Below are 27,819 nucleotides of genomic sequence, written 5' to 3' on the forward strand. Positions count from 1 at the left end.
TAATATCAAGCAGTTTAGCTTTGCTACTAAAGGGGACCAGCTTCCCCTCACTGACAGGAATTCCCAAAGGAGCTAAAAACAACCACTGGGCTGAATCTATTTCTCTGCTTTGCCTTAAGGAAATGAGTGTTCCTTTTATTACTCTAGTTGCATCTTTTTCTTCTATTTTTGAAATCGCTTGGTCCCATTGACAGACCAGCTTGTCTCTCTGGTTTAAACCTGTAAGTGTTTTATTTTACTGGCTTTAGCAATATTCCTTCCTTTGCAAAAACGTCTAACTCATCTAAAACCAATGCTTCAATTTATGAGAAAACTTTATAACTAAGTCAAACCATTTCTTCTTGGCTCCTTCTCTGAAGCTTAAAGTTAGAATTTGCTACATCTAGATCCCTGAACTTTAAATTGTGATTTTGTTACATCATTCAGCACTTTTTTAGTCAAGAGAAGACACACTTCCTCAGCTTCAGTATTTGTGCTGTACAAAGAATAAAGATTTTGTTCATTGGCACTATTTTTTCCAAAGTTGAACATTCACGAACAAACAATATGTAAACATTGACAGTTTTTTTAATGCATATGGTTAACAAATTTTCAGAAGTCAAATTGTTGAATAGTGGTTTTATTATGTACAGCTAGTTTTTTCATAGAAAGAGTAATCATAGCACTTCTCATTAGCAAATGTATCTACTTTTTAATTTATTGGACACTTGGAGATTGGTTGAGCCTTTTCATGGAATCAAAATGCATGAATTTTACTGAGTACTGCTTTTATTCATGCAGATTACTGTTTTACATAAACACCCCACAAGACTAATCTATAAACAATAATATTAAAGTCTTAGATTAATTATCCTAAGTGACTTACCGTGTTTTCTTGATGTTCTTAGAATTTTATGGCCCCTCCTGGTGTCTGACCCCAGCGGACAGAGGATTGTGTCAAGCCAATGAAAGCAGATTCTACTACAATTCAATTATTGGGAAATGCCGCCCATTTAAGTACAGTGGATGTGGAGGGAATGAAAACAATTTTACTTCTAAAAGAGCATGTCTTAAGGCTTGTAAGAAAGGTATAGAAGACATTCTTCAGATTATTAATTCACTAGTGTTTAAGATGATAATTGTATTAAAATCCTGAATGAATTTTAATCTAGAAAAATATCCTGAAATTGGTTCTATTTATTATAAGAAACAAAATATTATGATTTAGCTAATAAATGTCCACTTTTCAATTACATTTAGATAATATTGCTGGATATGTAAGCTGCAATTCCTCTTAATGTGTTTTCATAGAAAAATAATTAATTTCAAACAAATCAACATTTTATTGTTTTAATATTTACACACTATGTTTTCATTTTAAAGAATTATACCAAAATATCTTTACGCTTTTTTATAATACACAAAATTTTAATGCCTTTATTGATTTTCTGCTGAGTATAAAAATGATGCATGTTTATAGAAGAGTATTTATATGTAAATAAAAATTATCTATAATTCCACTAGCCACATAGAGCCACGTGTCCACTTTTTAATAAAATGAGCTTGAATTTTTGACTGAAGATAAATAATAAAAATCAACAACATGCTTGTCCATTTTTGCTAACTCTTATGTATACAAAGTGACTTCCTTAGAAATAGGTTCTTCTAAACATAGACAAATTAAAGGCTTTTAATTATTCATTTTTTTTGTTTTTAACAAAAGATAATTTGAGGAAATTTTAGATAAAATGTTTTATTATGTTACTTTATCATGCATAAATTTGTTTCTATTCCTTTTGTAGGTTTCATCCAAAGAATATCAAAAGAAGGATTAATTAAAACAAAAAGAAAAAGAAAGAAGCAGCCAGTGAAAATAGTATACGAAAAAATTTTTGTTAAAAAGACATAAATTTGTTATGTTATTACAACATTAATCCTACTAAATATTTTGGATGAAGCTTTTCAATATGATTTCTATTTTTTTCTTTCCTAAAGTCCTTTTAAAACTTCATGAATTTCCTATGCATATATTATCTGCTATTAATACATTTACATCAGTGATCGTTATCTAATCTAGTCAAATTGGTTCTTCCAGGGCTATAATTTATTAACTGACTACTATAAGTTTACTTATTCTCTTGATCCCTATTTGCCATTTAACTACAAATGATCTTACTGCTGGCCACCTCAAATCAGTCCATTTTTCCATTTAGTGGTCATCTATTTGAGATTATATTGTCACTTACTTGTTTTGATCATATATATGATGATCTTCTTTATAGCCTATGCCCAGATTAAGAAATGCAGCTATTAAAAACCAAGCACTTTTTGGGTTTTCCATCTAAAATGGTGACAAGCACCTTCTGACAAAGATCACTCAATTGTGTATTTGGAAAGAGCTGGTAACAATGGAATTCTGTCATATACTTCCCTCTCTAGAAATACGTTTTCTCCTGTTGCACTAACCAGTAGTACCTCGACCAATCTTGAGCCAAACCATATTTCAACAAAGAAAAGTCAACCCTTTGTCATGTGCCTGCCTAATTTTGATTCATATGATTTTTTTTTCTTTGCTTATGGCCTGTTATATCAGTAAAGATAGTCAGATAATTGTGTGTTAAATGCTGATCATGATACGAAGAAACTTGGTGGACAAGGGAAGTTTTAATGGCCATCAGAAAGAAACTCTATGTACTTCCTAATTTTATTGTTTGACAAAATGTTCTGCTCCCAAAATAGCAATAATATTTGAACCTCCTGAAACCTGTTGATTTATCATTAGGATAAATGATTACACACAATACAGCCAGAAATTCATGCTTAAAAGAAAAAACAGGCATGCCATTTCTGTAGAAGAGGAAGAGAAAATTATCAGTAAGGAAGATTCCCCTAGAAAATCCAAGTGCTGTTTACTCTCAGGGTTTTAACTAACATTCTCTGGTGTTAATTCACTATATCCAGATCCATTCCTTTCCTTCTCTGCTGAGCCATGTGCAGTCCAGCATCCCAACAGCCTCATCATGCACATTTCAGTCTCTATACTGTTCACTTCTAATTTCGTATTTAAATTGGAACTTGTCATTTAGAAACAACTAACCATTTCATCCATTTAGTTTAGCTTAATGACTAATTTCTAGCAATAGTATTATAATTCTGCCTGTTCCTCAGGTTTGAAAGTTTGAACCCAGTCTTGACTTCGTATTTTCCCTCATATACCACATCTAATCAGTCTCCAAACACTGTTGCCTCCTTCTTCATAAGCTCATCCAACTCCCAGGCTTTTTACCTTCACTGTATTCTTCACATGAGTATTGATTTAATTCCTAAGAATTAATTCAGTATATTTCACCACTACCCCAAACCCTTCAAGGACTCAGTAGTTGGTACTTAACCTTACCCAATTCCCCACAATTTATATATATATATATATGTATATTTGGACTTAGCTACACTACTCTTTCATGAATACTTCAATTTAGTTAAAAGAGTATTTGCTGTTCACTGAAAATATCTTTAATTACTCAGCTTATTCATGCTGATTTCTTATTCAAAAATCTGATCCCCTCCAGACCATTCATCTGAATCCAGGGTCCAACTGATATGAGTTATGAAATCACCATGTTTTGAGACAGAATATGAAAAGTCCTAACATACAATTATACATAATTTTCATCCTACGGCATAAAAATTATATGACCCCAAAATAATTTCAATTTTTTCACTAAAGAAAAACTTTGTATCTTAATTTCAAATATTCAGTACACAAGCAACTGCTTTAAACTGAATCTTTGCTGTGGAATTTGAGCAAAGAATGCCAAAAAATCCAAAAAACTTTGGAAATCAAAATCCATTGTGAAATATGCTCTGTTGTCATTTATACATGGATAGCAATATCTTCAAATAAAGGCTAAAGTCTCCTTAGGTCGAGTGGCAAGTTGCCAAGGACAGATAAACAGCACATTGGTGAGTTGACTAATTGTTTTCTCCAATTACCATTCATGGCTTCATTACTTAGTCAAAAAAGACATACACTAAGATGGTTTGCAATGTTTAATGCATGTGAATATTATTTTTACTATGTTTTTAAATAGAAGCCCTCTGGTGGTTTTGTCTTGCTTTGTTTTGCATAATCAAATGCATCTAACTGTGAATTTTATATAGATTTATATTATACAGCATATACTTATATTTACCTATTTTGTTTATTTGTTCAAAATTAAGTCATGCTAAAAACAGCTCAAATGATTTTATTTTTTACATTATAAGAAGTAAAGTGTATTATCCTGAGTAATAAAGTTTTACTGCTGTACTCATGAAATTTTTTACACTTAAAAAATAAATTAGTGTTCTTCACTTATCACAAAGGTAAAAAGCCCAAAGACAAAGAAAAAAAAATGTTTCATAAGCTCCAGTCCATTTTTACCTCTTTAATTGGAATTTCCTAATAATCCCCTTTCAATTACAAATCTGCATCTATAATGATTTCCTACTTGTCAAACAAATTAGGATACTATTCTTTACAATCCTAATATTCTACATTTGCTCTATTCCATCTAAATTTCTATCAATCATTTCTTATGTAATTATATAAATATGCTATGTATATTTAGACATATATCATAACTACACGTTGAAGGTGGCCTCGCCACTCTCCATAGAAGAAGAAAGAAGAAAATCACACTAATGTAGCCACTGGTTAGTGGACTTCTTGAATTTTTATCACCTGCACTTACTCTTGTCTGTTTTTTTATGAAATTAGCATTTGTATGTAGTTTTTCCAACTTTTGACTTTCAGTTCTTTCTCAACGACATTAGCGAGGACACACCTTAATTGCTTTTCCTGCATCCTGCTATACAGAACAGGGAACCTAGATCTTGTCAGTCCCTCAGGCCCCAATCTCTGAACTACTCTAACCACGTAGCTGGTGTCTTGGCTAGAATTATTCAGACCACTTTTAAAGGGAGTAGCGGTACATGGCATTTCATTTTACCAGAGGGAGAAAGAGGCAGGCAGTCATTTAATCATATAATACAAAAAAATAGAGCATTAGGACTATGAATATGATTTCCTCAACACAGATGAGAAAAATTCTGGTCCAAACAGTCTGAAACAAAACAGGGATATATTTGACTACAAATTGAAAAGGCTAGAGGTATTTGACTTTATTATGGATGGATTCAAGACCTCATGTTTTCATCAAAACTCAGTCTGTCTTTGCCCCTAATTCTGCTGCTCAACAGTATTTCTCTTTATTCCTAATCTCACAAGATTTCAAGATGACTTCCAAAATTTAAGGCCCACATCCTCTCAGAGCAAAGTTTTCTAGAACTAGAAAAGTTTGGACTCTCTTACCTCAAAGAATCTAATTAAAGTCCTGGCCTTGGGGACGATCCATGAAAGAAATAATTGAGAAGTTAGACTTCATTAAAATTAAAAACTTTGCATCTGCAAAAGACAATATCAAGATATTAGAAGACAAGCCACAGACTGGGAGAAAATATTTGCAAAAGATCATCTGATAAAAAAATTCTTATCCAAAATATTTTAAAAATTCTTAAAAGTCAACAATAAGAAAACAAAAGACTCTCTATTTAAAAATGGACCAAAGTCTTTTTTAACAGATATCTTACCAAAGAAGATATGCAGACAGCAAATAGCATGTTAAAAGATGGTTCACATTATATGTCATCAGGGAAATATAAATTAAAACAATGAGCTATGACTACACACCTATTAGAATGGCCAAAATCAGGTACACTGACACCATCAAATGCTGGCAAAGAGCAAGAGCAACCCTTATTTATTGCTGGTGGGAATGAAAAATAGTACAGCCACTTTGGAAGACAGTTTGAGAGTTTCTTATAAAACTAAACATACTCTTACCATATCATCCAGCAAACATGTTTCTTGGTATTTACCCTAAGAAGTTGAAAATGTATGTCCACACAAAAACCTGCACACAGATATTTAGAGCAACTTTATTCATAATTGCCAAAACTTGGAAGCAATCCAGATGTCCTTCAGTAGATGAATGGGTAAACTGTGTTACATATAGACGATGAAATATTATTCAGCACCGAAAACATATGAGCTGCTAAGCCATAAAAAGACATGGAAGAACCTTAATCCATATGACTAAGTGATGGTTTCTGAGCAGTTAAAGGAGATGATTAGATTTTTGGTTTAAACATGAAATTTAATGACTCTGATAAATGGGCAGGGAGGAGAGAAGGAGGATTAAAAAGCTCACAGAAGATTCAGAGGTTTCCAGCATCTCTGCTTCATGTGATTCCAGATTCCAGAGAATTCCGGAGGATTCCAGAGAAGAGCAACATCAGCTTCATGGCAGAGTGAGCTCTTCCCATAGACTCTCTCCTCTAAGACACAATGAGAAGGACATTTATAAACCAACAGGAGACATTCATAGAACACAGTAGACACCTGAGAGAACCACACAGTCATACGTCTGAAGGTGGAGGTGCTGGACCCCCCAGGAGGAAGTGGGAGGAGGTAAAGGGATCTCCTTTCCCTCCCCATCAGTGACATAGGGTGTGGGACTGCATGCAGCTCTGGGTGAGGGGATCTCTGTGGGAACAACTTTGCTCTTGAAATTGCCTTTCAGCTGTAGGTAAGCTACCTGCATAGGAGGCTAAGTTATCACAGAGATGTTCTCATCAAGCCAGCAGCCCAGGAGGGCAGATAGCTAGGGCAGAGTGAGAATGATCCCAGGATCACTCACATGGAAGAAAGCACCCCTCCTCCTGTCCAGTGAACCAGCTCAGCCAGTGAGTTAAACCAAGGGAACCCCACCAGAGGATATACAAATACATTAGTAAAGCAGCAGCTGCCAGCAGGCAATCACAGAGGCACTGTCAGCATAGATCCCAAAGGACAGGCACAGATGCCAGGGTTTTTGGCAGGCTCAGAATACACAGCTCCTGACCCCCCACCACCACCACTCAGTGGTGGCAGGTGGAATCTGCCACCAGACACTACCAATATGTGAAGTCACAAATCCACCCCATCAAATAATATGATGAGGTACATTAATACTCCAGACCAGAAGGAAAATGACAAGCACCCAGAAATCAATACTGAAGGCATAGAAATTTATAATCTAAATGACAGAGAATTCAAAATATCTATCATAAGAAAATTCAATGAATTACAAGAAAATTCAGAAAGACAGTTCAATGAAATCAGGAATAAAATTAATGACCAGAGGGAATTCTTCACAAAAGAGATTGAAACTACACAGAAAAATCAATCAGAAATGTTGGAGATAAAAAACACAATGAAATAAAGAAAAATCTGTAGTCCTTCAATAACAGAGCTGACATCATGAAGGGCAGAATTAACAATTTGGAGGAAAGAAATACAGACATGCTTCAGATGGAGGAGGAGAGAAAATTAAATCTAAAAAGAAATGAAATAATTCTCTGAGAAATATCAAAATCAATTAGGAAATGCAACATAAGGAACATAGGCATTCCAGGGGAGAAGAGAGGGAGATAGAAGCAGAGAGCTTGTCCAAAGAAATAATATCTGAGAGCTTCCTAAAACTGGCAAGGAGCAGGAGTTATAAGTAAAAGAAATAACAGAACTCCTAATTAGATCAATGCAAAAAGACCTTCTCCAAGGCATATAGTAGTAAAATTGGCAAAAGTCAATGACAAAAAATATTAAGGGCAGCAAGACAGAAGAAAATAACTTACAAAGGAACCCCTATCAGGCTTTCAGTGGATTTCTCAGCAGACCTTACAGGCTAGGAGAGAGTGGAGTGATATATTCAAAATTCTGAAAGATAAAAACTTTCAGCCAAAAATACTCTATCCAGTGAAAATATTCTTCAGATATGTTGGAGAAATGAAAACATTCCCAGATAAACAAAATCTGAGGGAGTTCATTGCCACAAGGCCTCCCCTACAAGAAATGATCAAGAAGGCTCTCATACCTGAAACAAAATAGAAAGGGTTTACAAAACTTTGAGCAAGGAGATAATAGGTAGGCAAAATAAAAAAAAAACTGCAGCTCTCTATCAGAACAGGTTGACAAACATTTAATTATAACATTAAAAATAAAGGGAAGGAAAACATCAAAATAATGATAATCTCATCATTTTAACCACAAACTCACAACACAAAATGGAATGAGTTGTGACAATAACTTAGATGGGGAAGAGGAAAGGGATGGAACCTGATTAGACTAAGGAAATAAGAGGCTATCGGAAAATAGACTATCTCATCTATGAGATTTTTTATATAAATCTCACGGTAACCACTAAGCAAACAATGAGAACAGAGACACAAGTAAAAAAAAAGAGAGAAAACTGAGAAAATCATCATAGAGAATTACGTAACTGAACTGACAGTCCAAAATACATGAAATGAGAAACAAGGGAAATATAGAACAACTGAAAAAAAGTGATAAAATGGCAGTAATAAGCCTTCATATACCAATGATCACTCTAAATGTAAATGGATTGAATTCTCCAATCATATGACTGGCTGGATGGACCCAAGAGTATGCTGCATCCAGGAAATACAGCTCAGCTCTAAAGACAAACACAGGCTCTGAGTGAAGGGATGGAAGATGATACTCCAAGTTAAGGGCAAACAAAAGAAAGCAGGTGTTGCCATACTTACATCAGACAAAGCAGACTTCACAAGACAAAAGGCAATGAGAGACAAAGAGGGACAGTATATAATGACAAAAGGGACACTCCACCAACAAGACATCACACTTATAAAAACATACATGCCCAACATAGGAGCACCAAAGTACATAAAGCAACTATTAAGACACCTTAAAGGAAATGTTAACAACAATCAAGTAATAGTAGAGGACCTTAACATCCCACTTACATCAATGGATAGATCATCCAGACAGAAAGTCAAAAAGGAAATAGTGGAATTAAACGAAAAACTAGGCCAGATGGACTTAATAGACATATAGAGAACACTCCATTGAAAAACAGCCGAGTACACATTCTTCTCAAGCGTACATGGAACATTCACAAAGATAGTCAATATGCTGAGGAAAAGAGGCAAGCCTTGATAAATTTAAGAAGACTGAAATCATATCAAGCATCTTTCCTGACCATAATGCTATGAAACTGGAAATCAACCACAAGAAAAAAGCTGGGAAAGTGACAAATACATGGAGACTAAACAACATGCTACTGAAAAACCAATGGATCATTTAAAAGATTAAAGAAGGAATCAAAAAATATCTGGAGACAAATAAAAATGAAAATACCTCATACCAACTCATATGGGAGGCAGCAAAAGCAGTCTCAAGAGGGAAATTAATAGCAATACAGGCCCACCTTAGCAAATAAGAAAAATCTCAAATAAGTAATCTTAAACTACTCCTAACAGAATTAGAAAAAGAAGAACAAGCAAAGTTCGAAGTCAGCAGAAGGAGGGAAATAATAAAAATTAGAGAAGAAATAAATGAAATAGAAACCAAAAAAAAACGGTAGAAAGGATCAATGAAACTAAGATCTGGTTCTTTGAGGAGATAAACAAAATTGACAAATCCTTAGCCAGACTCACTAACAAAGAAGGAGAGAAGCCGTTGATAAATAAAATTAGAAATGAAAGACGAGAAATTACAACAGATATCACAGAAATACAAAGGATTATAAGAGAATACTTTGAAACAAATTGGACAATCTAGAAGAAATGGATAAATTCTTTGACTCATACAACCTCCCAAAACTGAATCAAGAAAAAATAGAGAATCTGACTAGACCAGTCACAAGTAGAGATTGAAACAGTAATCAAAAAACTCCCAAAAAACAAAAGTCCAGCACCAGATGGCTTCTCTGGAGAATTCTACCAAACATTCAAAGAAGATTTAATACCTACTCTTATGAAACTATTCCAAAAAGTTGAAGAAGATGGAACACTTCCTAGCACATTTTCTGAGGCAAACATTATCCTGATCTCAAAGCCAGACAAGGACAACACAAAGAAGGATAATTACAGGCTAATATCGCTGGTAAATATAAATGCAAAAATTCTCAACAGCATATTGGCAAACCAAATACAGCAATGCCTTAAAAGGATCATACACCATGATTAAGTGGGATTCATACCAGGAACACAGGGATGGTTCAACATCTGCAGATCAATCAATGTGATAAACCACATTAACAAAATGAGAGATAAAAACCACATGATCAATTCAATAGACACAGAGAAAGCACTTGACAAGATCCAACATCAATTTATGATAAAAGCTCTCAATAAAATGGGTATAGAAGGAAATTACCTCAACATAATAAAGATGATATATGAAAAACCCACAGACAACATCATACTCAATGGGGAAAAACTAAAAGCCATCCTTCTGAGAACAGGAACAAGACGAGGGTGCCCACTCTTGCCACTCATTCAACATAGTACTGGAGGTATTGGTGAGAGCAATTAGGTAAGAAAAAGAAACAAAGGATATCCAAGTTGGCAATGAAGAAGTAAAATTTTCACTGCTTACAGGCGACATGATTTTATGTACAGAAAACTTTAAAGAATCCATCAGAAACTGTTAGGAATAATCAACAACTACAGCAAATTTGCAGAGTAGAAAATCAACTTAGAAAAATCGGTTGCATTTCTATACTCTAATAACGAACTAACAGAGAACTCAAGATTACAATCTCATTTACAATCACAACAAAAAGAATACAATATCTAGCATAAAATTTAACCAACGAGGTAAACGACCTATTTATGGAAAACTATAAGACATTATTGAGAGAAACTGATGATGACATAAAGAAATGGAAAGATATTCCATATACATGGGTTAGAAGAATAAACATGGTTAAAATGTTCCTCCTACCTAAAGCAATCTACAGATTCAATGCACTCCCAATCAGAATCCCAATGACGTTCTTCATGGAAATAGAACAAAGAAACCTAAAATTCACATGGGGCAACAAAAGACCCCAAATAGTTAAAGCAATCTTGAGAAAAAAGAACACAAGTGGGGGCACCAGAATCCCTGACTTCAAAATATACTACAAAGCTATAGTAATTAAAAGAGCATGCTACTGGTACAAAAACAGACAGAGAGATCAATGGATCAGAATTGAAAGTCCAAAAATAAAATGACACATCTATGGACAGTTGATCTTTGACAAAGGAGCTAAAAACATATGATGGTGAAAGGAAAGGCTCTTCAATAAATGGTGTTGGGAAAACTGGACAGCCATATGCAATAGAATGAAAGTAGAGCCTTATCTTTTGCCATACACAAAAATTAACTCAAAATGGATCAAATAGGATCAAATTACTTGAAGGTAAGATTTGAAACCTTAAAACTCCTAGAAGAAAATATAGGCAGTACACTCTTTGACATAGGTCTTAAAGGGATCTTTTCAAATACGATGTCTACTCAGGCAAGGGAAACAAAAGAAAAAATAAACAAATGGGACTTCATCAGACTAAAGAGCTTCTGCAAGGCAAAGAAAACCATGAACAAAATGAAAAGATAACCCACCAACTGGGAGAAAATATTGGCAAATCATATATCCAGAAAGGGGTTGATCTCCAAAATATATAAAGAACTCACACCACTGAACAACAAAAAAACCAACCCGATCAAAAGTCGGGCCGAGGATACGAACAATTTTCCAAAGAATATATACAGATGGCCAATAGGCACATGAAAAGATGTTCCACATCATTAATCATCAGGGAAATGCAAATCAAAACTACACTGAGATATCACATTACACCCATTAAAATGGCTATAATTACCAAGACAAAAAATAACAAATGCTTGAGAGGATGTTGCAAGAAGGGAACCATCATATGCTGCTAGTGGAAATGCAAACTGGTGCAGCCACTATAGAAAACAGCATGGAGATTTCTCAAAAAATTAAAAATAGAAATACCATACAACCCAGCTACCCCACTACTGGGTATTTATCCAAAGAACTTGAAATTGACAATTCAAAGAGATTTATTCACTGCCATGTTCATTGCAGCATTATTCACAATAGCCAAGATGTGGAAGCAACCCAAGTGCCCATTGACTGATGAATGGATAAAGAAGATGTGGTAAATATATACAAAGGAATACTACTCACCCATAAGAAGACAAAATCATCTCATTTGCAACAACATGGATGGACCTTGAAGGTAAGCAAAATATACCAGACAGAGAAAGACAAACACCATATGATTTCACTCATATGTGAAAGATAAACTAATACATGGACAAAGAGAACAGATTAGTGGTTTCCGGAGGGAAAGGTGGTTGGGGGTGGATATAAGGAGTAAAGGGACACACTTATTTGGTGACTGACAAATAATAATATACAACTGAAATTTTACAATGTTATAAACTATTATGACCTCAACAACAACAACAAAATCTGGTCTCAGTGTCTTTGACCCAAATGTCTTATGGCTAGCCTTGACCTCAACGCCACGTTTTAAGAAATGTGACTTTCCGATTAACTAGGTTTGACTCACAAGTCCACCCCCAGATTTCTGGTTGGTATAAGCACTACCTGAAATTTGTGATCTGAGTGGCAGGGCTTGAATTAGAGCAAGGCAAGTGAAGCACTTGTCTCAGGCACAAAATTTGAGGGGACACAAAAAAAATCTCAGTAACCAGGATAAAATTGTAATGCAGTATTTTTTTAAAAAGTCAAAAATAAAGTAAAAATTCATGAAAATACCAAGCTTTTTAAAAAGATGGGATTAGTAACTGAAACATACTGGAATCTAAGGCAAAAGGAAAAACCAGTAATACTGATGATTTAGTAAGAAATATAAAGATGGTTCAAATTTGATCATTGTTTAATGTAATAAAAATACTAACAGAAAAAAAGTATAAATTATTATATTAAATGGATAAAGAAAAATCATTTGATTAAATTCAACACGTGTTTCATGATTAAAAACATTTAGCAAGCTAAAGAAGAGACCTTTCTTAATTTGATAAAGGATATCTACCAATATCTACCAATGTTATAACATATTATACTTAGTGGTAAAATTTTATAAACATTCCCACTAAACTCAGGAACAGGATTAAGATGTCCTCCGTTACCATTAATATTGAACATATCCAGGCAGTCTTAATTTTACAGCCAAAGCAAAAAACAAGAAACAGTAATTAGATATAAATATTATATCATTGTTATTGTCATATAATATGCTTGTCATAATTTTAAATCCAAGAGAATCTAAGACAACAATTAGAAATAATAGTGGAGTTTGGCAAGATTCCTATAGACAATTTCAACATATGCAATCAATAGCATTTCTGTAAACTAAATAGAAAATATATTCTAGCCACAGTAGAACAAAACCCTAACATACCTAACACGAAATCGCACAAAAGATGTTTTAAAAAACCTTTAGGAAAAAAAAAACCCATAGAGAAAATTCAAATACGTCGTTGAGGAACATAAAAAGAGCAAATATTTTTCTATTTATTGTAATTCTTCTAGTTAGTATTTTCAGATAAAGAAGATAATAATAAGAACATTAGCTTATAAAGGAAAAAATTTTTTAAATACACTAAATATGTTTTTTAAAAAATCAAGAAATGGAAGAAAAAGTGAAGAAAATCTCTAAGCTATTGAAAGAAAAAGCCACAGAAAAGGAAAATGATAGGAAAAAAAAAAGAACAGTAAGCCGTCAATTCAGGAGCCAAATCTTGAAGTAACAGAAGGTCCAGAAAATAGAAAAGACAAAATAGAGGGGGGAGATTTTGTAGAACTAGATGACACAGGTTTTCTTCATTGAAATGGTGAATGCTACCCAACAAAGGAAAACCCACCCAGCACACCCTCTACACACACACACGCACACAATTTCACATACTAGTGATGAAGAAAAAATTCCTACAGGACAGAGAAGAATATGGGAGAATAAGTCACATACAGAGAAGTAGAAATAAAAATGCAATTGTACATCTAAATGGCGAGAATGGAAGGAAGCCAGAATAAAGTTGGGCGTGAAGTCTGAGAATGAAGAATAGCTGTTTACTTGTTATAAGTCTTTAATGTTAATTGATCTTTCAATTATGTGCCTGTAGTGCTTCGCTGAAAAATAAAAATTAATTAAAATAAATATAAAATTGTTTAATGCTTTCACTTCCCATCAGAGCTTGGGGGAATAGTTCTGGAGTGTGAACTAAGAGATACGGTTTCTTGTTACCAACACCAACACTGCTTGGTGGATGAATTTGTTTTGTCATCAAACTTCTTCGGCTCCACATTTACTCATATTTAGAACAAATGTTTTGGACTAGACTGCCTATAAGAATTCTTTTGATTTGGGCATTTCAGGATTTTATGAAAATGATTTCTCTTTAAAAAGCATCCAACACCAATATACAGTAAGTCAAAAATTGTAAAGATGTTTTGTGATTAGAAAACAAAAATCAACATCAGCCAGACTTTTCTCTCAGTAACAACGCCCATCCCTCCTAGCATAAGGTGGGCATTTTCAGTGTTCTGCTATGTTCCTTCAAAACCAGCCTATGTTGATGCAGCCTGCCACATCTGAGCTGACTACGCCTGTAACGGACTTCCTTTGTCAGTGCCTGATTGATCCCCAAATATCAGAAGCTTTTACAGAAGCTTCTAAGTTACTACCTTATGGGGGCCCCACTCAATTTGGGAGATTCCAAATGCCTTAACATTTGGATTTTGTTTACAATTAAAAAAAAAAAAGTTTTCTGAACCATTAACTTCTCCCCCCACTCAAGATTATATGTGTTCTAGAGAATATAATAAATGTGCTTCTGATTTACAGTAACTCATCAAGGCATTTCAAGCTCATGAAAAGCTTTGACAATTTTGAAAGTAATCTCTTTTTTATTTAAATCGTTCTTAAAAGAGCTGGTAAAATTTAGAGAAGAACAAGTTAATTCTAGTACCAAAGTCTTATTTCAAATTATAATTTATTCTAATAAGAGTTAAGCAAATCCTAAACAGCCAGAATTAACGCATTCCTCCACACATTCCTGACGGGTTGCTGTTCTTCATTCTTTATAAGATCGGCTACATCAAATATGAATCTGAGTGTTTTCGGGGTTTTGATCCGTATTTAATCTGTACTTTCACAGAGGGTGTAATTCTAATGTTCTGCACTGTGTTAAGCTGCAGGTGCTCTCAAGTTAGAAGCCAGAGGAAACTGCTACTTCCTTCTTCTTTGTAACTTTTTGGAATCAGAAGGCAAGAATTTTGACTTTCCAATAGTCTTTCTTTTGTTAACATATTCCCCACTCTCAACAAAATGTTCCATAAAATTTATAAGTCACTCTAGGGAAATTTCCAGAGTTTCAAAATGTGAACAGCTGTGAGCTACCTAAATGACCCATCTAGCCAAGAAATTGCTACTCCAGAGATGAAGAAATAAACAATTAAGATTTTTTTACTCAAAATATCTGCCAGTGTTCAATGAGAAAGTCTTTAGAATTGTAAAGCTAGTATATGTTAGGAAAATTTTCATTTAATCTTTTGCAAGTTCTGTTTTTCTCCTTCACAAGCTATACACACCCACCCACCCACCCACCCACACATACACACACAGACGCAAAGGATCATTTAATTAGGGAGAAAATCTTTAAAATCCAGTAAATCCCACAGTTTCTCCTTTCTTCTCACTGTCAATAAACTGTCAGAAGCAAATAAAGAATATTTTAAGGATTGTGGAAGAAAAAATAAAACACCCAATCAAATACAATAATAAAGAGCACAGGATTCGGATTGAAATCAACTTGGATTTGAGCCCAGTAAATCTTGGGGTCGCTAATCCTGTCTTCTTTGTCTGTGAAATGATTGTGAGTGTAAATGAGAGCACATGTGTAAAGTACTTAGCATAGTGTTTGCTCCATCATATGTATTCAATAAAAGGATAGCCAATAGTATTACAATTAGTTGAGTATTTAATATTTCAGAGTTTTAGAATATAGCCTCTTTGAACTGTAACAATTATTCAAATAAGTAAGACAATTGAAAGTTAAAGTAGGAACTTTTAGGTAAATTTTGCTTGCTAAAGTAACAATTTTATAACTGACAAATGAGGGGATTAATATAATTGGCTTTACTGTTAACAAGATTAATGGAGGAAAATGTAAAAATTATATATTGAGAATTTTTAAAATTTTTAATAATTTTTTAGATAATTGCCTGAGGTGCTAATAATATTTTTAATATGAAAATTTCGACATGGGTAAAAACGAGTAAAATTGGTGAATGTTCTTTATAGTTCTCTAATAAACCTATGTAAAACTCATCTTAAAATATTTAAATATGCCTTATGTTTCTAAGAAATTTTAAGTTTAAAAAATGACCTCCATTATTCTTTGTGTCATCCTCCCAAATATTCAGAAACATACACTATCATTCATATATGAATACTATTGGAAATATATGATGCAGATAAAAATCAGAATACAAATATATTTAAATAGAAAAATAGCCAAGCTAGTGGTAATGCTTTAACATAAATTTGCTGAACATTGTGCTGTTTTCCTAAATTGTTAATACTCATTATTTTCATTTTGTCAATGTGGAATTATCTACCAAAGCCCCAGCAACCGATGCCATTTGACTTATAGTCCATACAATTTTCTTCCAAAAATATCTGAAGTAGTTTGCCAGATTAAATATTTTGCTAATAATGTTGTAAAGGACAGTTTTAAAAACTAAATAACTTAGGTTTCAAGTTCCAGTTTGACCAATTTCCAGTTGTATAAACTTACTAAGATTCTGTTCTTTCATTTGAAAAGTGAAAATAAAATCTTCACAGAGTTAAAGAAAGTATCTAAAGTGTATAGCATATTTCTGGAAAAGTGCCAGCCATCAACAACATTACTTTTCTTCCTCAACCTCCCCCAAAACAAAACAGAGACCCAACAGCACTACTAGATATTGTTAAGTACTCAACAATACAATAGTCAATGCAACCCAAAATTGAATTTGTTTTTATGATTTCTTACAATTAATCCAAAAAAGAGAGTTGTCCAATTGTAGTATTTTTATTTTCTGAATATCCCCCATACCATGAGAAATGAATTTGAAGGCTACCATATATAAGGGTCTATGGTCAACACTGTGGGCATTAATGACAGCTAATAACTTGCAGAAAGACACAGAACATTTCCCAGGAAAGCGTTTTGTCCTTGGTGCCTCACCCCAGCCCCACCCAGTCGCACCAGAACAAAGCATAAAACTTGATTTGGATTGCGTGACTCATTCCAAGTAGAGTAAAATACAAATTCCTTCCCACAGTCTACATGGCCCTACATTCTATGTCCTGATGTATTCACATGGGATTCTTTTCATGCTCACTGGTCTCCAGGCTCTAGAAGCAATCTAGGTGCAGCACTTGAACAGATTTTGTGTACTTGCAATAGTCTTCCTAGTAAACTCTGCTTTGGTGCCCCTCCCACATGCCCTTTATTGAGCTGGTGCACTCAGCTCCCAGTTTCTGGGAGAATTGGCGACTAATAACTCCCAGCTGCAGCCTTCTCCAAATTATCTTCAGCTGATGGTAGTTACTTTGCCTAGAATTTATGTTCTCCGCTCCCACGGTGACAGTGTCTGACTAAGTGTCTGAGCTACTAAAGACAGACTCCCTTGCATCATGGGAGGACAACTCTGATATGCAATTTACACCCCAGAGCCCTACCCCATTGGTTATGCCAAATCTAGATTTTACCTGAGACCATATGCTCGCTCACCTCCTTCTTCTTCCAGTCCTGCTTCATTCCCTCCCTTAATGTTTTTTCCTAAAGCCTAAAGAGCTCTCCTTTAGTAAGTCATGGGCACCCAAATCCTTCTCTCAAGCTCTGCTTCTGGGAAGCCCTACTGAGAACAGACTTCTTCCTAATGTATTGAATGCCTTATATTTCTTGACTTTTAGGTTCCAGAGTAATTATTACCCTCTTTTTTACAAGAAATATGTTTTCCCTCCATCCTACCTTCAGTCATTGAACATACTGCTTTTTAGCAATCTGAGTATTTAAGCAATATGAGCAAAAATAAGTACATTTTTCTAAATGTCTACCAAAGGAAAGAAAGTAAATTCCTTAAGAGCAGGGACCATGTCCCCATTACCAAACTTTGTACTCCCAGTATCCATCCAAATGCTTGGCGCATGGTAGATGATCAATTAATGTGGTTCCGAAACCTTACAAATGTTTATAGAGACAGACCTCAGAGGTAATTAATATGCCCCCCACATACTGCCTCTCTCAAATGTCAGCTGTATTAAGCCAGGGCAGGATTATAGTGAATTAATAATTGATTTTTTTCCTAACATACAGTGGTAGAATAAATACTTTTCATGCTTAGATATTAGAGGGCCTTGCTTATCAGATGTGAGAAACACTTTTCACACTGTTGTGAGCTTTTGAAGATCTTATTTCTATTCCTGATCAGATACCTATGGGTTAATTTACTTTATCCTAGCCATGGGCTTCAGAGTTGTCTGGCTTTAGATCATTTCAAATATTTAAATATATATATATATATATATATATATATATATTACATGTACATACATATAATACATGTACATGTAATATATATATTCATTGGAAGACAAAAATGATATGTCATTTTAATTTGTAATTTTTACTTATGTTTTAACATTTTTTAAATTTTTTTTTAAAGATTGGCAGCTGAGCTAACATCTGTTGCCAAACATCTTTCTTTTTCTTCTTCTCCCCAAAGCCCCCCAGCATGTAGTTGTATATTCTAGTTGTAGGTCCTTTCAGTTGTGCTATGAGAGATGGTGCCTCGGCATGGCTTAATGAGTGGTGCCATGTCCACACCCAGGATCCGAACTGGCGAAACCCTGGGCTGCCACTCGGCCACAGGGTGGGACCCTTAACATTTATTTAATGATTTGTTTGCATCAAAATATTTTATGAAGTACACCTTCTTTTCACTACATATGTACCAACTGATACTTTAATTACCTGCCCATTACAACTCTCATTATCATGTGCATCAGAATGTTTTCTTAAGAATCTTCCCTAGTTGTTGGGATTTTTTTCATTAGAGAAAAACAATTTCATTATTATTTCAGACTTTTTGCAATTTGAGAATGTTTAACACTAGGTGGCAGGATGGGACTATAGATACCCAACTCCTCAAAGCTAAGTATAAAAAGGATCTTAAAGGTGGTAAGAATTCTTAGGCAAGTATGTTGTATTATTCTTTAATATATGCATTATATATAGTTACACATTCCTATATATTTAAAAACTTTCACTGTATATAATAGAATGATAAGTATGAGTGAATTATCGAAGAGAAAAATAGAAATTGTTAATAATTTTACAAGTTATACAAATATGACAATAGTTGCTGAATAAAATAGTCTGTACTGGGAAAACTTTCATACTACTTGGCATCTTTAGAACTTAATGATTAAATTGTAAGCAAAATATAAGACAGTCATTTAATCAAATACTACTTACGTTAATATGCATAAACACAAAGTTAAGAAAACCATTTATTTTCACAGTTGATTGATATTCAGCAAATAAGAAGCATTTCAGAATAAGCTCACAATAAATACATATCCAGAGGTGAAAAGAGCATCTTTATCAATTCCAACCAAAACTATCCTAGAAATAGAATTACTTTCAATTCTTCTGGGAAAGAAGGCTCCAGTTTCCCAAACAAATCACTCACTCACTCTCAGTATTTATGTATCACTTGTCAATGCAGTATGGATAAGTATGGCTAGGGTGACCACGTATAATTTTTCATCTAAACTAGGACACTTCGTGGGGTGTCCTAGTTTATATACACTGGGACTGCCCTAGCAAGCCGGGGCATACGATCACTCTAATTGAGGGTGTTCACCTGGAAGAAGTTCATTCTGTACCCTCATTTAAGTGAGCACTTATAATCTCGTTGTGTTAAAATTTTCATTTTTAATTAGTCCATGGTATATCTCATTTACTAGGGCTAGCTGTTTATTCTAGCAACTATCCCCCGTTTCCCGGGAGGAGAGGCTCAAACACTCATGAAGATCTATGATAAAATGTTGAGTTCCCTGCAAGATCCAGGTCCATCAGAACTTAACAAGAATCAATGAAAAGAGTAGGCAGCTTTTTAGCCAATTGTTTTTGACATGTTGTTTGACTCTCTTGGGGAAACAAATTATAAAATACTAAAAGAAATACTATTTATAGGCCAGTAAAATAGTTTTGTTTTTCTATATATGGACCTGATATAATGTTACTCATTTCATATTTAAAATTTTCTGCTCTTTTCAAATTCGTATTCATAGCAAATATTTTAAAAATATTTGATGTTATGGCAAACATTATGATTTCCCTCAAGATGATAAATTATGTGCGCAATCAGCCCTCTGATTTTAATAATAGAAAATAGCATATTCACTCTCAATGGTCCAGCCATCAGATCCAGGTCTTTTTACTAAATGCAATTCATTTAGTAACAAAATAACTTGGAAAATGCTAAGCAATTGTTAGGTAAAATAATAAAAGTTCAGGTTGACTTATTTCATTACTAGAATTTTTGACATAAAGATTATAAAAAATTATATGCTTCTCCTCAAATTTTTGGTGCATTTTTAATAAAGCATGGTATACATAATTTTGTTGACTGCATAATTCTCTCTCAGTGTAAGTAATGACTTTCAGACATTGAGAGCACAGAGGAATTATTAACCCGCAGCATAAAACCTGAAAAACTTCATCGAAATCATTTTCAAAGTTCTTCCCTGAACCCTTACCAGGACGGTCTGTTCATAACGTTTCATGTAAAGGTGTTTTGTTTTGTTTTGCTTGTTTGCTTTTGTAGCGGAACTACGCTCCAAGGAAGTAGCCACATGAATTCAAAAGAAGTGGTCAGTTCAGCCTGTAGAGAACTAAATTTGTCAAACAACATTTCTCGTCTAATTTAACTAACTCGGTCGAATAATATAAACAGTAATCCTCAGATTTTGAGTTCGTCTCATCCTGAGTGTGAGTCAAAGGGCATTTCACATGGTCATCGGTACTCATTATTAAGGGACTGCAGTGCTTGTAAGCCTGACACGGGACTGCAAGAGTAAGCACAACCCTGTGTGCAGTATTCTGAAATAGACCAGTATGATTATTTTATCATTATATCTGTCATTCTTCATTTATACACCATTGCTCAGTTCTATAGAGAATCTTATTGACAGTGTCCTGCGTGTTTACATCTAGACCCTGTGTTGGCAGCATTAGTTGCTAATTGCAGAGAATTTGGCACATGATTCCTTGTGTGATAGTCAATCTGTGCTGTAAACAACTAGACAGCAGGACACATCCTATTTTTCCATAACTCCCCAACACAACTAATACAGTATCTAGCTCAAAATATAAGCCCGATCACACTGCATATTAAATGATTAGCAAGTGTCTTCAAATTGTTCTGGGAAACATTATTTTATATATATATTTTTATATATATATATATATATATATGAAATACAGAAGGCTGAATTAATGTATTGATTAATGCCACATTGGCTAAGAATCACCTCATTGATTATTGAAATATTTTCAATTTGTTCTACTGCATTTTTCCAAATATTTTTCATCATGCTTCAGTGTGTACTTGAGAAGTTTGCATTATCTATCTTTTCACTTGTCCCCCCATACCCAGAGCTCCCTGGAAGTCTTCAAGCCATTTATTTCACCTGGAGTTTATGAAACGGCAACTCTGAAGGATCTGATTAGTGGGATGCAGTTTGCTTGTTATTTCTGAATAAGGTTTATAGATGATAGTGATGAAAATTATTAGAGTCTTTAGGGACAATAACCATGTGCCTGACCAATAACTTGAACATAAATACTATAACCTAACCTATTAGCCTTCCACTTAGTATAACACTTGCTGTATAGTAGAGGAGAAAGAGCATTGGTTTAAGAGTCTTACGACATAAGTTCAAAGCATAGATTTTTTTTCATTTACTAGACTTCACTAGTGTAAATGAAATCAATGAATCTTTGGGGAAAAAAGTAATGCTTTTGCAAACTTATTGGGAAAAATTTTAGTTTTTCATAACTTAAATTGAAAAGCTATATATTGATCTCTTTCTAGGGGTCAGATACTATACTAAACATAGGAGATGAGAAAACATGGACAGTGATCATACAAATATTAAAATCTAGGGCTGGCCCTGTGGCCTAGTGGTTAAGTTTGTTACCCTCTGCTTTGGTGGCCCTGGTTCCATTCCTGGACATGGACCTACACCACTCATTGACAGCCAGGCTGTGACAGCGACCCACATACAAAATAGAGGAAGATTAGCACAGATATTAGCTCACAGCAAATCTTCCTCAAGCAAAAAGAGGTAGATTGGCAACAGATGTTAGCTCAAGGTGAATCTTCCTCAGCAAAAAAACAAACAAACAAAAAAATCTAGTATATGATTCTGCTCTGAGTTTTAAAATGAAAGCACTGGCACCTAAAAAGTTTCGTTAGAGGACACACAAGAAAGTGTCAGAACGAGGACTGGAATTTCACGTTTCTTGGTCCAATCCTAGTGCTTTGTACTTCTTTCTTAGTGGTTCCCTGGGCTATGTGCTCCCTCCACAGCAGAATTCAGCAAAGCTTTCACCTGGGAATATCCACATCAGCGTTCTGATTAAAGAGCCACTGTTCGTGGAGCCAGCGATGATCTGCAACATCTACTTTCCTTCTCATGGGTTGAAGGAAATAGCTCAAAATGAGGTACACCTCAGCAGCCTCCCAAGGCAAAGCAAAACCAAGCCATACTGGAAATACAATATTCTATAACCTGGCTGTTTAACTCCTCTGGTTATTTTCTTTCTCCTAAGAACCAAATAGGTTTGAATTCAGTTTCTTACAAGTCTTTTAAGTATAATTGATGGAGATTGGTATGTACCCTATTTTTTGCATGTATGTATTTTTATTGACCTTGATCCTATTGACTTTAATATCAAAGATTGTGTGGTAAGTTACTTCCGTGGATCCAGGTAATAAAAATGACAACAGGAGCATACTGCTTCGGAAACATGATATCCCTTTAATTTATGTTGCCTTGTCCTCCTTTGTTAGTCTACAAAGAGTGTGAGCATCTCATTTTGTTCCTGAATTGCAATGACTTCCCCATTTCTCAGTGCCTCTGATCTCAAATTTACGAAGAATTGAATAATCACTACAATGTCTTATCTATTTCTAAATGTTACATAATTTGTTGATTCAAAGTCTTAGAGATAGAAGGGATTTTAGATATTATTTGATCCATCTTTTCTAGTTACCGATGAGAAAAAATTGATGCCCAGATAAATTAAGTGATTTTCAATGGTGTTGAGGTTTCAGCAATTATAATTATTGCTGTATCTCACAGATATACCTCATTATCAAAAGACAAGTGCATTTCAAATTTAAAATTTTCTTCCCTGATAGTTTCCAATGATTCATTAAACACATTTAGAATAAAATTATATTTTGAGGCAGAACTTTTTCTAAAAAATTAATGTATGTTACACATTTTACATTGTTTCATAATATTATGTTTATAAATTACCTGCATTTTTGTTAAGGCTATTTTGAGGTATAAATGTTGTAGTATAAATTGCTTTTTTATTTCATAGGTGATAGCATAATTAAGTCCCATATTTAAAAATATGTACAATTATTTTAGTCTTATGAATATATTCTCAAAGGGGTATTTTCTCTAAAATGTATACTTATAGATAATGAAAAATAATTCTACGTATATGAATATATATATACACACACAACATATACACACACACAAATGTTTTGTTTATGACACACATACGTAATTATGTCATGAACAAAGTAAAAAAAAGTTGAAAAACATACAGGATAAAGTTTTGTCATTAATTATGGAAAACTGATCAAGGAAGAGCTCTGATTATGAGCGCTCCAAATTAATGAGTCAGATCATAGATTTAATTATGATGGGAGCAGTTATTATTTTTCTGTGTTCATTTACAAAGATAGACACGTTAGACAAAAAATGTCCTCGATGCTTTGTCAGGTATAATTCAGCACACACACGCACACACACTCTCGTGATTCCTTTAACTCTTTGAGTAGAATGTTACATTCAGATTTCCTTCAAATCACAGGCAGCTCTGTTTGGCAAGTTCTAACAGAACTCAGTCAAGGTGAAATCCAGCCAGCTTTTGCTGCTCACAATGTATTCATACAGCATATGATCTCTGTCTGTTCAGGCTACATCTTGCTCTTGTCTCAGAAGAAGAAAGGAGTGCTGCTTTCCTGGGGAATGCTATTTGAGAAAGAAAGTAACCTAACACTAACTGCAGGCGGGGTCAGAGTGATGTAACAGGAAGCTCTGATGTTTCCCTTCTGCTGCTGAGCACATACAATGTGACAACACTTCCAATCTACTCAGAACAGTCCTCTCTCTCCAGCAAAGAGTGTCACCTCCTGCTTTAGGATCATCCAGCTCTGCTAACTGGACCTCACCCTGCCTGCAGGATCACATTGCAAGGCTCTCCCTCTTCCCCACCTAGCCTGGGGGTAAATCTCCCCTGCGGAATCTCAGAAAATCAAATTCCATCCTAAGAATATCTCACCAAGAATTTCCTTAGGAGCTGTGCTGGGTAAGTACATTATTCACAACAAATATATTTACTCCGAGTAGTGTTCTCATGTAGTTTGACAATGTTTCTACTGCAGAATTTAGTGACGTTGAAATGATGTTGAAACATATTTTCATTTATTTCACGTTAAAGAAACCACAGTATGTTACCCCAAGATGTATACAAAATCTACTACTATGAGATAATATTATGTGCAGTGATATTCTAGAAAATAAATTTAGCAAGTAATAAAAACCTAAATGCATTAAAAGGCATGCTTCTGAACAAACATCTTAATCAAGGAACAATGCCTTTTAAAATTAGCTGCTACTAGCTAAGATTGAATTTTGACAGCAGGAAAACATTTTTTCCCCCAGGAGGGGTCTTTAAACTTTCCATATAATCAGTCCTCTATGAAAGAGGTGAAAGAACAACTATTTACGGGGTCTCAGAGTCTCACTCACTCAGCTGTTGAACACAATGGAGAATTAAAAGAAAAGTAATCACTTGGATTTGTTATATTTGCCTTCTATTTGCATTTCACCTCTATTTATACACACATCTCTAACTATTGAACTAATGGAATTTTCATTGTTTGTTGTTGCCAGATGTGTTTAAATCTCTCTTTTGCTAACTCTGAACTGTTTCCGCTGCATCGGATCATGGGGTGGGCTACAAAGGGAAAAAAACAGCTAGGGGTGAGAAAATGTTCAGATTTCTATATTAACTCTAACTTCAAAAATCTTTAGCTAATAGAATGTGTTACTTCAATTTGTCTGGTATCCCTCTGCAAGCTTTGGGGGGAGGGTGTGATATTGAGATAATTGTGGATAAAGAAAATTAACAGTTTTCCCAAATAATTATATCAAATTATTAAACAGAGAAATTAAAGTGGGTATTTAAAAAAAAAAAAGAATTTCCAGAATAAAACTTACTGAAATGTTGAGATGAAACATCTGTTAATGCTTCTTTCAACAGTACAGACTGTCCTGGGCAATTTAAGAAACTAGTGTCTCTTTAATAAGTTGTTGGTATAGCGATATCACAAATTTGTTGCCAAGAAAAAGTTGGATGTCAGATTTGTGTTCAAGTATATGGTTTGACATAATTTACATGTATTTTCATACCTAAATGAAATTATATTCTGCAAAATGTCCTTCAACGGAGAAATCCTGTGCTTAATCACCCATAATCCGGCACGTTAGCAGTGGACTACAAACTCATTCTGAGTAACTCCTTCATAATTTTCTACTCAGTTTTTCCACAAATTTCTCCAAATAATGAAAACTTCAATTAAATCTGATTTAAAAATATTGTAGCTGATTTCCTATCTCCTTTCAATCATTAATTGTATTGAGTTCCCTGACACGTGTAGAAATGGAAAAAGTGTTTTTAGAATATGACTTTGTAAATAGTCATTAGATCATGAGAGGAGGAAATGGAAAGAACACATTAAATGCCTAACCCAATGCCATGGGTTAGTAACAAAAATTAAAATAGCATAATTTTTAATTGAGATTATTCTTTAGAAGGAGGTATGATACTAATATCAAGTTAATATCATACTTTATAATAAGGAACTCCCCAAACTTCTCTAAGTTTTATTTAATTGCTCGCCCAAAAAACATAATTTTATTGCATAATTTAATTAAATTTTTGTAACTGTACTAATAGTATGGCTTATAATCTTTATTTTTCAAAAAAATACTGTTAAAAACAGTAGGCAATGAATATTGAGGGTCATTAGGCAAAGACATTATTTGAGAAAATAATTGAAAGCTTGAAATAAGAATTCATATTTTAAAGTTTGCTTTCTTTAATGATAAGAGAATATCAGAGTATCAATGCATGCTTTCAGTCACAAAGAATTCATTTTTTTTCTGGATGATAGTACCCTATAGGATCATAAAATTATTGCACAGAGTCTAAGGCCAATTCTAAATATGTAAAATGAAGCACAGAGTTGAGAAATTATATGAATAATGTGAGCTGAAATATGTTATACCTGTACTATTCAGTTGTCTTTAAGAAATATGCTTTTGGTTATTGCTACACTGTCTTTTTTTCCTACTATAGCTTAGCGTATGCCAAAATATTATTTGATTAGTTAAAATATGTAAATTTTTGTAATATATAAAATTACTCATTCACTTTGAAAAACTTGGAATAACAGAAAAATAAAAATAAATTAGAACTCGGTCTGAAATTTTAAAAATTATGTTACATACTCGTTCAAGGTGTATGTCCTTTACTCACCAATGATGCCCAGGATACAAACAGGTTTAAAGGGAGTCAATACCCTAACATATTGATGAGAATATTCACATTCACTGGTAGATATTTTAGCATTATTTGAGACATAACAGAAGTTTATTTCAATAAAAATTTCAAAATAATATTAAGACAAAAAAGATTACCTTATATGCTTTATGTTAATGTGGAAAAATTCTTTGAAAAACACGTAAAAACTAATCAGACTTCAGTTAATAGTATTAGATATTTCTAACTTAGATCATTGTGTAACCATTGTAACAATATTTTGCTTTTAATTTTTATCTCCATGGTTAAAATTTGATATTAACTTAATTTTTAAGAACTGCCTTAGAAACTTTTATAGATAAATGAACAAAATGATTTTTAAAGGGTCAAAATATGCATTCACTAAACGAAACATTTCATACTCTTAGGTATGACTTTGAATGCAGCTTGAAAAAATAATTCTGTTTTTGGAGATATGATTATGGTGTCAACTTTTCAGAAAACAAATATATTCAAAGAACATTATTTCAAGTCAAAATTGGCTTTCTTCCTTATCTCTGTTTAGGATTCAGAGAAGCTTTTAACCCATAAACATAAGCTGTATCATTCCAATGGTGTTAATGAAAGACACTCAGAGAGTCAAGTTTGAAGCACCTCAGTTCTTGTCTCAATCAGACGATCAGGGAAGACACTTAAGATGGAAAATCAGTGCACAGCTATTTAAAACATTTGTCTGTGTCTGGTTTTGAAGTCCATGTGTGAACTATAAATGTTTATAATTTCTCAGGAAAGATCTCTTTTTCTACCAAAGTACTTCTAGCATGCTGCACTATTATTTCAAGAAATCCTCTCATTTAATATCAGAAAACGTTTTGATGCATTTAGGTGGAAAATAAAAATTGACCAGAAACACGAGATCAGGTCTGTGTACCAAACAGATATCTCAATATCTTTCCCATTTATTCACATAGACAACCATTTCTGCC

The 27,819-nt window shown here is 33.9% G+C and overlaps 2 protein-coding genes and 1 long non-coding RNA gene across 7 annotated transcripts in view; 2 read left to right on the forward strand and 1 right to left on the reverse strand.

The window, feature by feature from the left end:
- The window catches only part of LOC124233500 (tissue factor pathway inhibitor-like), a 78,294-nt gene extending 74,006 nt beyond the window's left edge, over nt 1–4,288 (forward strand). For all 4 annotated transcript variants that reach the window (XR_006887080.1, XM_046650644.1, XM_046650643.1 and 1 more), the window contains 2 exons: nt 888–1,067; nt 1,782–4,288. Coding sequence is in view for 3 of the 4 variants with exons in the window: in XM_046650644.1 (XP_046506600.1) it covers nt 888–1,067; nt 1,782–1,888 (287 nt within the window). In the remaining variant the exon portion in view is untranslated. The remainder of the gene's footprint in view (nt 1–887; nt 1,068–1,781) is intronic.
- A 1,880-nt stretch (nt 4,289–6,168) lies between these two features.
- The window catches only part of LOC124233508 (uncharacterized), a 63,873-nt gene continuing 42,222 nt past the window's right edge, over nt 6,169–27,819 (reverse strand). Inside the window, exon 3 of the long non-coding RNA XR_006887082.1 lies at nt 6,169–6,357. This is a non-coding gene — a long non-coding RNA (uncharacterized LOC124233508). The remainder of the gene's footprint in view (nt 6,358–27,819) is intronic.
- Nucleotides 24,369–27,819, forward strand: part of LOC124233507 (calcitonin gene-related peptide type 1 receptor) — a 103,175-nt gene continuing 99,724 nt past the window's right edge. For both annotated transcript variants that reach the window (XM_046650652.1, XM_046650653.1), the window contains exon 1: nt 24,369–24,595. The gene's annotated coding sequence lies outside the window, so the exon portion shown is untranslated. The remainder of the gene's footprint in view (nt 24,596–27,819) is intronic.

Source organism: Equus quagga, unplaced genomic scaffold (assembly GCF_021613505.1).
Source record: "Equus quagga isolate Etosha38 unplaced genomic scaffold, UCLA_HA_Equagga_1.0 203_RagTag, whole genome shotgun sequence".
NCBI classification, from domain to species: domain Eukaryota; kingdom Metazoa; phylum Chordata; class Mammalia; order Perissodactyla; family Equidae; genus Equus; species Equus quagga.